The 11,045-nt window shown below is 34.1% G+C and overlaps 1 protein-coding gene across 1 annotated transcript; it reads left to right on the forward strand.

Moving 5' to 3' along the window:
• The first annotated feature begins 2,659 nt into the window (after positions 1-2,659).
• Positions 2,660-9,900, forward strand: LOC105625088 (ras GTPase-activating-like protein IQGAP1). Its single transcript, XM_012206429.1, has 19 exons — positions 2,660-2,699; positions 3,401-3,491; positions 3,680-3,914; positions 4,047-4,191; positions 4,338-4,492; positions 4,566-4,700; positions 4,779-4,863; positions 4,938-5,029; positions 5,116-5,281; positions 5,360-5,523; positions 5,629-5,763; positions 5,844-6,000; positions 6,088-6,333; positions 6,439-6,602; positions 6,670-6,813; positions 6,883-7,203; positions 7,282-7,446; positions 7,531-7,644; positions 7,723-9,900. The coding sequence occupies exons 1-19, from the start codon at positions 2,660-2,662 to the stop codon at positions 9,898-9,900; spliced, it is 4,932 nt and encodes a 1,643-aa protein (XP_012061819.1).
• Positions 9,901-11,045: the final 1,145 nt, after the last annotated feature.

The following is an 11,045-nucleotide window of genomic DNA, read 5'->3' on the forward strand; positions in this document are numbered from 1 at the left end:
CTCTCTCCTTCTTTCTTTCTTCTCTCTCTCTCTCTCTCTCTCTCTCTCTCTCTCTCTCTTCCTCTCACTCTTGATAAGCAAGCAAGAGCGGGGAGTCAAGGAAGAAGCGCGCGGTGAGCGCCGCGTTCCATCCGCTTTCAATCGTCGTCGTCTTTCCGTCACCTCTCGTTTGTCCCCGGGCCACGCAAGTGATCAGCGAACGATCTTTCACGCGGAGCCGCCCTTCCTTCACACCACTTCCTGTACTGTCCCGAGAATACGGCGCGAGACGGCGAATCGAAGCGATACTCACGACGCCGATCGGCCGATGTCGCCGATTCGCCACAAGTTCGCGGCCGCGCTTGTACGCGACCCCTCCCGCAGGAAGAACAGACCCACCCTTAGGCCGGAGGTGCGGACCGAAGATATCGTGGATATCTGACTCAGATAGACAGCCCCCTCGAACTCCGGCTGTGCCCATCCGTGATCCGTTACGGATCGCCCGCCACCTCACGACGAAACACGAAACGATTCTTATGCGCCTATTATGTTTGAGCAAGATGATGCGAGGTAGAGGTTGTGATCAAAGTCTCGCTACAACGTTTTGCAGCATTTGATGGACCAATTAAAAGAAACAAATTTTACAAACTGACCAATTAAAAAAAGTGTTTGCAGCATAGCGTTGATTGTACCCAGAGTCCTAAATTTATAAGAGAAGCGCGACTGGTGTTAAATGTTCTGATTGGTCATTGCAATCAAATGATTAGCAGCCAATGATAAACTTATTTCTGTTTACTAAAATGGCTGCTTAAAGCCCTGCGCACAATAGAAGAAATTTCTTAATAAAGAATTAGGAATAAAGAATAAACGATTTTAATCTATCAGAAATCGAATACATCGGAATAGAGAGCCTCACAAAGAGAGAGTGGCAAACTGAATCACTTGACCCGTTTCCTCTGATTGGATGTGGGCAATCAAGTGATGCAATTTGCCACTTTCTGTAAGGCTCTCTACATCGGAATACACTGTTTCTAATAGGTTGAAATTGTGATTGAAATTTATTCCTTATTCTTAATTCTTTATTTTTTCTATTGTGCGCAGGACCTGATGGATGATTGGTGGCTTTTATATTCTTGCAAACAAAGCCATTTTAGTACTTTTTCTAGTACTTTTTAGTACTTTTATGATACTGACATAAATCGGTTGTGCTTCTCTTATAAATATAGAACTCCAGTCTTAAGCCCAATGTCCACAATGTTACGAAATCGGTCGAAGATCTCGGACAGAGAAAAAATTAACAAATCGATTTGAAAAATTTAATCACATGACCATTGCGATTGGTCGATTCTTTCTTCATCCGAGGGCTTGAACCGATTTCTAGCATCATGGACACAAAGCTTTAAGTGTCACGAATTAATCAGAGTGCCGTAATAGCATCTTAAGACATTACAAGATGATCTTGAAATAAATGGAATAAAAACTGATTATGTTGAATTCATACTGAATCCGACGTGCATCGTATGATACTCTGCAACCAATCAGAAAACAGGATTTTGCTTCGTATCATCGATACGAAATAAAATCCTGCTTTCTCGGTATTAATTATGAAACTTTATTTCTAGGGCTTATTTCTAGGGCTGTGTCTAGGGCAAAGTCTCGCTATAAATCCTTTGAAGCATTTGATGAACCAATTAAAAGAAAGAATTTTACAAACTGACTAATTAAAAAATGTTTCAAAGCGTTTGCAGCATTGCGTTGACCCTAAGATGGAAAGTAAAAAGTGAAAATTTCAATCAATGACGTTAATGGAAAATTTTTCACTTTTCACTTTTTATTCTAGGAAAAAGTTTCATGATTAATACCCTGTTTGATTGCAAAGCAACTATTGTCCTTCGTACAACGCACGGATCCAGTGCTACCATTTTAAACCATTTTAAATGCATTCAGAAGCAACGACAACTCATTGACCACTCAATGAGCTCTTGTATCTGTTTGGTCTATACTTTTAGATCTAACGGAATATGCCAATCAGATGCAAAAGTTCAATGAGCGCTCAGTGAGCGGTTGTGCTTCTAGAGATCGATTGTACATCTATACCTAATAATCATTGCTCACTTTTGTAATTTTCATCTCATTTCAAAATACACTGAATGCACCCATTGTGGATAGGGGATTGTGGATTTTGAAAGGAGGAAAATTACAAAAGTGAGCAAAGGTTACTAGGTATTGACCAATTAAATTATAAATATTCTAGTGAATTTGTACACAATCAAGCCTCTGAACAACAATCGCTCACTGAGTGCTTAGACTGTGTTCGTTTTGTCACTCACAATGCTTTAAGCGTCGTTTCATTCTTGTTATTTATTAAATATTAAACAAAAATAAATGATGTTTACAAGTGTGTAAACATCATAGCGAACACAGCCTCAGTGAGCTCATTCATCTGATTGGTCTGTATTTTAGGATCTAATGGAATATGCCAATCGAGCGCGTTCCGTTTAAATATTCATGCAACGTCTATAGTATCGTGATTTTTTGCTCTTTATTGTTGTCAACACTGATCCTAGCATGGGCCATGGGATAATAAATTTGAATTTCGAAGAGTGTAACGTATCGGTATTACTTGATGTTTTTCACCTGTTGCTTTCGGTTTTATGTGACAACCGTGTTCTCTCCCACGATGGTTAATGTGACTGGTATTTTGACAAAAGATGAGAAAGGTAAAGATATTTACATTATTTTATCATATTAATTAATTGTGGATACATATATATGTTTTACTAAGGATCGAGATTTCCATCTCGTCGTTACTCATCAAACTGTTGTTGAATAAATCATAGATATTTTATTAATTTAATTACGCACATATAATTATAATTTTGCACATGCGTATAGTCTCGTATATGCAATTGAGTTTGAAATAGAATCCCTGGTAGAAAAATGTTGCTGAAATTATTTTATGTTTTGGAACATTTTTCAACAAAATTTCAGCATTTAAAAAAAAATTTTAGTTTAATTTCAGCGATTTTTAGCTGAAAAGTTCATTTTCAACAAAGACATTTTCAGAAAAATTTCAACAATATTTTCAGACAAATTTCAACAAGAATCTCAGAGAAATTTCGATTAGATTTCAATGTTTTTTCAGTATGTTAATTGAAAAATTCACTTTCGGTGAAATTTCAGCAAATTTTCAGCAATTTCGTTGAAATGTTCCAAAACGTGGAATAATTTCAGCGCAACTTTTTTACTAGGGTTGATTGAAGTACATAGGAAAATATTTGTGAAATTGACTTTAATGAAAAAAATTTGAATACTGTATTATAAATACTATACCTCAATATGAACAAAATATGTACTTTCGTATTGAATGCAATACATGAGCTCTAAAATATTTAGAAATATAATTATATATGTACTTTAGATGACAAGAGAATATCTGTGGAAAATATGGACGAGGAACGTAAAAGAGAACTATCATATCTCTATCTTTGTCACTTGGAAGAAGCTAAAAAGTAAATATATATATATTTACATTAATATGTGTATATATATATATATGTATATATATATAATATATTATAATGAATATGTTTCGTCATATTTATTTATTATTTTATTAAGTACTTACATTTATATTACAAACAATTTACATTTTGAATTAGAAAAGTAAATAAGAAGATATTATATCTTTCTTCTATAGATGGATGGAAGCCTGTTTGAGAGAATCATTACCTCCATCGATTGAGTTGGAGGAGAATCTTCGTAATGGAGTGTACTTGGCTAAACTTGGTCACTTTATGGCACCCAATATTTTACCAGTGAATAAAATCTACGATACCGAACAGCGTAGATATAAAGCTGCTGGATTGCAATTTCGTCATACAGACAATATAAATTATTTTCTGAAATGCTTGGAATCGGAGCAGCTACCGCTAGTATGTACAAAATAATTTTTTTACGATACAAGAATATATTGTAATTTATATATATAAATTTATATATATAAATTTTGCAGAATATATTGGCACAATTTAAAAATAAGTTTACAATATTTGATTTTTGTATAGATATTTCTGCCAGAAACAACAGACATATATGATAAAAAGAATATGCCACGACTGATATATTGTATCCATGCTCTTAGCAAGCATTTATTTAAATATGGGAAAGCACCATCAATGCCAGATTTATATGGAAAAGTAAATTTTTCTGGTATGTATTTTTTGTTCTACTATATTGTCTTGCAGAAGTATTGAATATGAAGTGATTACTAAAAAAATTTTGGATATTATTTTCTTCTCTTTCTTACTTTAGATCACATAGAGAGATATTTATATTTTGTATACCTATTCTTTCAGAGGAAGAAATTGATACCGTTACTAAAGAACTGCAAAAACATGGCATTCAAATGCCTGCTTTTCAAAAAATAGGGGGTCTATTGACGAACAACGCTATGGATGCAACTACTCTTCATGACTCTGTGATCGCAATTAATCAAGCTGTGATAGATAATGTATACTTGTTTCCAAAATTTTGTTTACAAAATAATTTTGCATGGTAATACTAATATAATTTTATGTTTTTAGAACAATGATAAAATTTTACAAAAACTTCGAAGTAAAGAGATGCAGTTAAATAATGTTAAACCTGCTTATATAGAAAAATATATGAAGGCATTGTCGGAAGCTAAAACTGCAAAAACAGAGGCAGCACTTAACAAGGTATTTGATGCTTACATAATTTCGTGTTGTATGTTTACGTTTAGGTAATTGATCTTTTATAATTTATATAATGTTTAGTCCCTTAATGATAGTTACGTAGCAGATGAATACGATGAGTTATTAACACAAGCAGAAATACAAGGACACATTAATTATGTAAATGGTAAATACTGTCAAATTTCAACGATTATTACAAAATTGTATCCAGTTTAATTTATGATGAGATATATATTTTAGCCTCGTGTGCATTGGAAATCATTGTTTCATCTTTATCATATGATAACACAGAAATAATAGCTGCTTTGAAAGTGCCAGCATTATCTTTCAAGGTATAGTAAAAAGTATTTTTTTTTAAAGTATTTTTTATATAATAACTAAAATTTCGATCATAACGTTATATATGATTATTCCACAGAATATATATTCTGAGAATGTTGAAGATTATAAAGAACAACTAATGCTAATATTGAATAAATTTGAGTGGAATGATATATATCTATCTGAAAGCATTCAGTATTGGACAGAAATATTTCAGAATGCGATTAACAAAGGAAACGAGAACGCACAACGACGTCACAAACGTTAACATTATTAAATTAACGTATACTGTTTTATGATAAATTTTAGAGAGATGTATTACAAATTTTTATTCGTTACAGGAGAGAAAACTATCGAACATCTGAATATGGCTTTAGAATCTGCGGACAGAGAAAAATTTTATGAACTCTTGCAAACTCCGTCTCTAGAAATCTCTCATTATATTGATGAATTTGCAGTCCCATTGTATTATCAGGAGATGAAGGAAGATCATATAGACTCTGGGGTAAGATCACATATCTATGTTTATTTTATTAATTTCTTAGAAATAAAAACTAAAATTTTTTTAGAGTTTTTTTAAACTAATAATATTGATGATTTTTTTTAATAGACAAATATCACTTATGATGACATAATCGGTTGTATATCTGTTTTATCTGTTATTGCCACTATTACTAAAGCGGTGGACACAGGAAATCCAGATTTCGTATACGAAACGTTGTCGAATCCTAATACACGTTTGGCTGTAAGTATAATAACCATTCTTTTTCCATAGACATTGAAGCAAAAAAAAGCTTTTAACATATTACTATCATATTGTTATAGGGAGTGGATGAATTTAATAAAGTAAAGTATGCTCGAGAATTAATAATGGCTCGGCAAGCAAAGCTAAGAGCGTCCCAAGAATGTTCTATATTAACTTATAGCGATATTCAAGAATGCATCGATTTGGTGAATGTACAATGCGACGAAGGTTTTGAAGGTACAACAAAAATGCTACATAAATCCAATGACTACGTTTATGTATTACATGTTATTGATTTAATATAATGTTAATTTTGTTTAACAGTTATAGAGGTTTTGCAACAAATTAATCGAGCCGTAGCAGTGAATGATAATGAGAATATGATGAAAGCTTTAAAAATGATTACCACAAAGTTTGATATACCTATATATCCACATGATGCACTGTTTTATTTAAAGCTGTTGAAGAAACGTTTATTTGAAAAAGAATTTGACGGATCTGAACTATGGCTAGACGATGTCAAAACTATAGCGAAGACAGTGACATCAGAGATTGAAGAAATGCAAGAAAGTAAGTTATATGTTCTCAATGTGTTTTCCTTCGTTTTCATTGATTTTATTGAATTAGAAAATTGATTTTAATAAATATACAATTTTTACTTACGACATATTACAGTGATAGCATTTTTATGTAACATCAACACTTTCGTGGAGAATGATAATATGATAGATACTATCGACTGCCTGGAAACACTCGGTATATCTGAAAAATTTAATGGATTTACTGAAGAATGTCAAGAGAGATGTTTTCTAGCATTGCGACAATTACAGAGGTGGAAGGTAAAGCATTTTTATTAAGCATATAAGATGCTTAGTATAAATATTAAACATTTCGTTTGTACCATAGCATGAAATGTATAGTTGTCCATATGTTTGCTATACTAGTAACAAAGGAAATAAAATTTATATGGATTTGAAAGGTGGAAGATATGCATGGGAGCGTCCAATAGATTTTACGAAAACTTGTCATCTCACCATAGATGACATAAATGTATGTATGTGTTCTTTCAAAGTATCTAATAAACAATACGTATCGTTAATCTTGTTTGTATGCTCGCAGGAAACAATTAAATCTATTTTAGCAGAGAAACATGAAGAAGTTTATATGATATATGATGAAAAATTATTTATTAATCTTCAAGCTTGTATTAGGGGATTTTTGTTGCGTAAAAGGATTGCTGATAGATATGCTTATTTCGACGATAATCTGAGAAAAATCATCATGATACAAGCATGGTGGAGAGGCGTTAGGCAACGAAAACAATATCGTAAATTGTTAAAAAGAAGGAGACAAAATATGTTGTTATATCAAAGTAAAAATAAATTATTAATTGCAAGAGCAAACGACAAAATTGATAAATTAAGTCGATATAAAAAACATGTAAGCTCGAATTTTTTAATATTTTAATACGGTCTAATAATAATTTCTATTCAATTTCATTTATTTGTTATGTCATAGGAGGATAAAATAATTAAGATACAAGCTCTATGGCGTGGCCGAGCATCGAGGAAAGCTTTTCGCTCCTTATTACACTCAGAGAAACCGTCGTTTCCTGTTGTCAGATATTTTTCAACGGTATTAGGTTTTAGCGCCGAGGATTATGACAAGGATCTGGAATTACAAGTACGATAATTTTTATATTTTTTGCACATCACAACTCTATTCTTGTATCATAGTTCTGTTATATATTATGACCGTTTGTTTTAGAAATTAAAACATGAAGTCGTCCAATGTATAAGGCATAACCAGAATCTATCGGAGCAATTAAACAGTATGTTCGTCAAAATAGGATTACTGATCCAGAACAGAATAGCATTACAGGTATAGTCTCTAAAGTTTAGTTAAACATTGACGAAAATTTCTGAATTTTGCTAAAAAATATCTCGTATTTCTATCTAGGACGTCGTGGCGCATGGCAAAAGTCTGGATACTCTTGCGAAGGAGAAGAACGCGAGCAAGGATCAAAATACTTTAAACGATATTGCTACGATGACACATAAAGGTCTCAAATCATTAACGAGGGAAGGTCGTAAAATGTTGGAGGGTTATCAGCACTTGTTTTATGCATTGCAGACGAATCCGCAATATTTGTCCAAGTTGTTATATTTGCCCCCTAGCAACAAATCAAACAAGCTGTTTCTGAAGAATATCATCTTGACGCTGTTTAATTTCGGATCAAACACTCGAGAAGACTATTTATTGTTGAAACTATTCGGTTGTGCATTGAGAGAGGAAATCAAGTGCAATTGCCATCAGCCCTCCGATGTGTTGACTGGCAAGCCTTTGGTCCGCGAGATGGTGGTCAATTACGCGAAACAATTCAATGGTCAAGCGTCATTAAAGCAGATCGTAGGTCCATTAATCGAAAAGGTTTTGGAGGAAAAAGATTTGTGTATAGAAACAAATCCAGTAGACATATACAAACTTTGGCGGAATCAATTAGAAATGGAATGTGGCCAGTCTTTGGATATGCCCCATGCGGTGTCTCAAGAACAAGCATTGAAACACATTCCAGTGCAGGAGTCGCTCACAAGAGCGATAAATCAGTTGAAAAAGATATCTCTTGAATTTCTCGATAGGATAACACAGTCCCGTGATCTTATCCCTTATGGGATGCTCTACGTTTCGAAGGTTCTATACAACACATTGCTAGAGAAGTTTCCGCATGCTCCCGAGAAGGATTTCTTGAAGGCGGTCGGCAATTTGATTTACTATCACTTCATTAACGCCGCAATTGTGGCACCGGACACATTCGACATCGTCACATTGCCGATGGACAGAACATTGTCTTCTTGCCAGAGGAAGAATCTGGCCAGTATAGCCAAGGTACTGCAATTCTCCACTTCGAAGAAAGGTTTCGGCGAGGAGGCACCGCATTTGGAATGCTTAAATTCGTTTATAATTGCTTGTCATGAGAAGTTTAAGGACTTCTTTCGATATTGCTGCCAAGTGGAGGATCTCGAGGAGCACTTCGATATTCATGAATACACGGAGGCGACTCTGATACAAAGTCCGGAGATATGCATATCTTTACAGGAAATATGTGAGATGCATGCTCTGATGTTGAATTATGAAGATCAAATAGCACTGGATCCATCTGATCCTCTACATGACTTATTGGATGATCTGGGTCCAGCACCGACTGTAGCATCATTGCTTGGGATATCTAAAGCGACATACGATGCAAATTTGGCGCGATACAGCAAGCAAGAGGTGTGTCTAGTATTGACCAACAAATTTCAAGTGCCGCGGAACGATGACACGAATCTGAGCAACCTCTTTGTAAAGACGAAGGAGTTACTCGTGTCGGTTATTCCGTTCTTAAAGAAGCCGATCCTTGTGGAATCTTTAGAAACCACAACCTCTCCAATGTGCGTGAAATTGTTCGACTATTCGTCCGTGTCGCCGACAGTTCGCGAAAGTTCATCTATAAATGATTGTAAAATGCAATTACGTGCGTATCTGAATAAACTCGAGCTGGAGGGATGGATCAGTCGCGCGGACGGTTATCAGACGATCGTAACCGCGATAGCAAGGGATATTTGCAACAAGAGCAAGTATCGCGTTGCGAGAGACAAAGAGTTGCAGACGCTACGGGCGACTAAGGACCGATTAGATGAGAAGACGCAATATTATCAAGATCAAGTCGGATTCTATAATGAATACATAAAGGGTTGTCTTCAAAATCTGCACAGTGGAAAGAGTTCGCTCCGTGCATATCGGATGATGCAGAAGAATACATACACGCAGTGCAAATTGAGATCCAAGATGACCATAAAGTATTCCGCATGGAAGCTGCAGGAGAAAGGCGTGTTGATGGAGGTTGATCAGGCGTTGAGTCCGACGGAGATGAAGAATGTGATTTTCGAGATAAGTCCAACAGAGCACAGTGGTGTATTTGCCGTGCGCTGTAAATTCATGGGTGTTGAACTGGAGAAGCTTGATATTAGCATACAAGAACTTCTCGAACTGCAGTATGAGGGCAGACCTTGCATGGATATGTTCGGTAGAGCAAAGGTTAACGTAAACCTGCTCTTGTATCTGCTGAATCGAAAATTTTATGGCAAAAAGAGTTGAAGGAACTGTCTTAAAATTCTTCTAATAGAGAATTCGGAACAACTGAGTCGATTCATGCGTGTTACATGTGCAATTCATTGCTAGCACAACGTGTTCAAAGCAAAAGCTTCATTGGTATTTTATCATCGCGACGAGTGTCGATGATCTAATAAATATATATTTTTCGTATTTCGAGGTCTTCTTTCTGGGAATGATGATATATTTTGTTGCAGAAAACTTCATGTAATACATGGAGTACGGGGAAGATTTTACTTTCTCTTTGAGAATAAAGGAAGCCAATTATCTTTTTCTCATGATGCAAGTACAATTATTTGGACGTATACAAAAGGTCTGTTTTTTTTTTACAAAATACTTCCAATTTTACTCTCTCCTCTTCCTTTTCCTTTAATTTCTCCATCCTATTTTCTTCTCTTTTTCTGATGTAATTATGTATTTATTTTTGGATGAAGAAAACCAGAAACAGACAAAAAAAACAGACCGAAATTAATTACGGTTCAAATCACACAATATTATAAATGCAATTAATTTTTTAAATAATTTAAATTGGAAATTATTATTTTGCTATCTTAAAATATCGATTATCATTTTATATATCAGATCGATTATTATTTTATGTATTTTTTCTAATAAGCTGGAAAATATGGTATATTACGACTTGTCACTGATTTTATTTCACGTGACTTTTTAATAATTAAGTTATTCGCATTGCTAATGATGTCTTACAAACTGCCGCATCCCAGTAACCTGTTTAACAGCAATCTATCTAGTCTATGATATAGCATGCGTTTTATAAATAATCATCATGAATGTTCGAAATACCAATAATGCAACAATGATTACTTGATATCACACATATATATATAAGTATGTACGACGAGTTTTTGCATTTGTATATACGGACTCTGATGTGTAAATCTGAAAATTATTAGTACTATCTCTGTTTTATGTTAGAATAAGAATATTTCGATTGGCATTGTAATATAACGGTTTCAAGTCGAGAAGGATTAAGTCGACGATTTTAACAAATTTTAATAAAATTTTATCTTTAAACATTATTTAATTTTGTTTTTATTTTGTGGCGTGTATTTGTATAAATCTTTGTTGAATTATTAATTTAATTATTAACTCTTTCCTCTCTCTCTCTC

Source organism: Atta cephalotes (assembly GCF_000143395.1).
Source record: "Atta cephalotes unplaced genomic scaffold scaffold00107, whole genome shotgun sequence".
NCBI lineage: Eukaryota > Metazoa > Arthropoda > Insecta > Hymenoptera > Formicidae > Atta > Atta cephalotes.

Excerpts from the sequence above, each read along its gene's own strand:
- LOC105625088 (XM_012206429.1), top strand. The coding sequence starts at position 2,660 with ATGGTTAATGTGACTGGTATTTTGACAAAAGATGAGAAAG. Across the intron at positions 3,915-4,046 it reads AATCGGAGCAGCTACCGCTA|ATATTTCTGCCAGAAACAAC; the intron begins GTATGTACAAAA and ends ATTTTTGTATAG. Across the intron at positions 6,334-6,438 it reads GATTGAAGAAATGCAAGAAA|TGATAGCATTTTTATGTAAC; the intron begins GTAAGTTATATG and ends GACATATTACAG.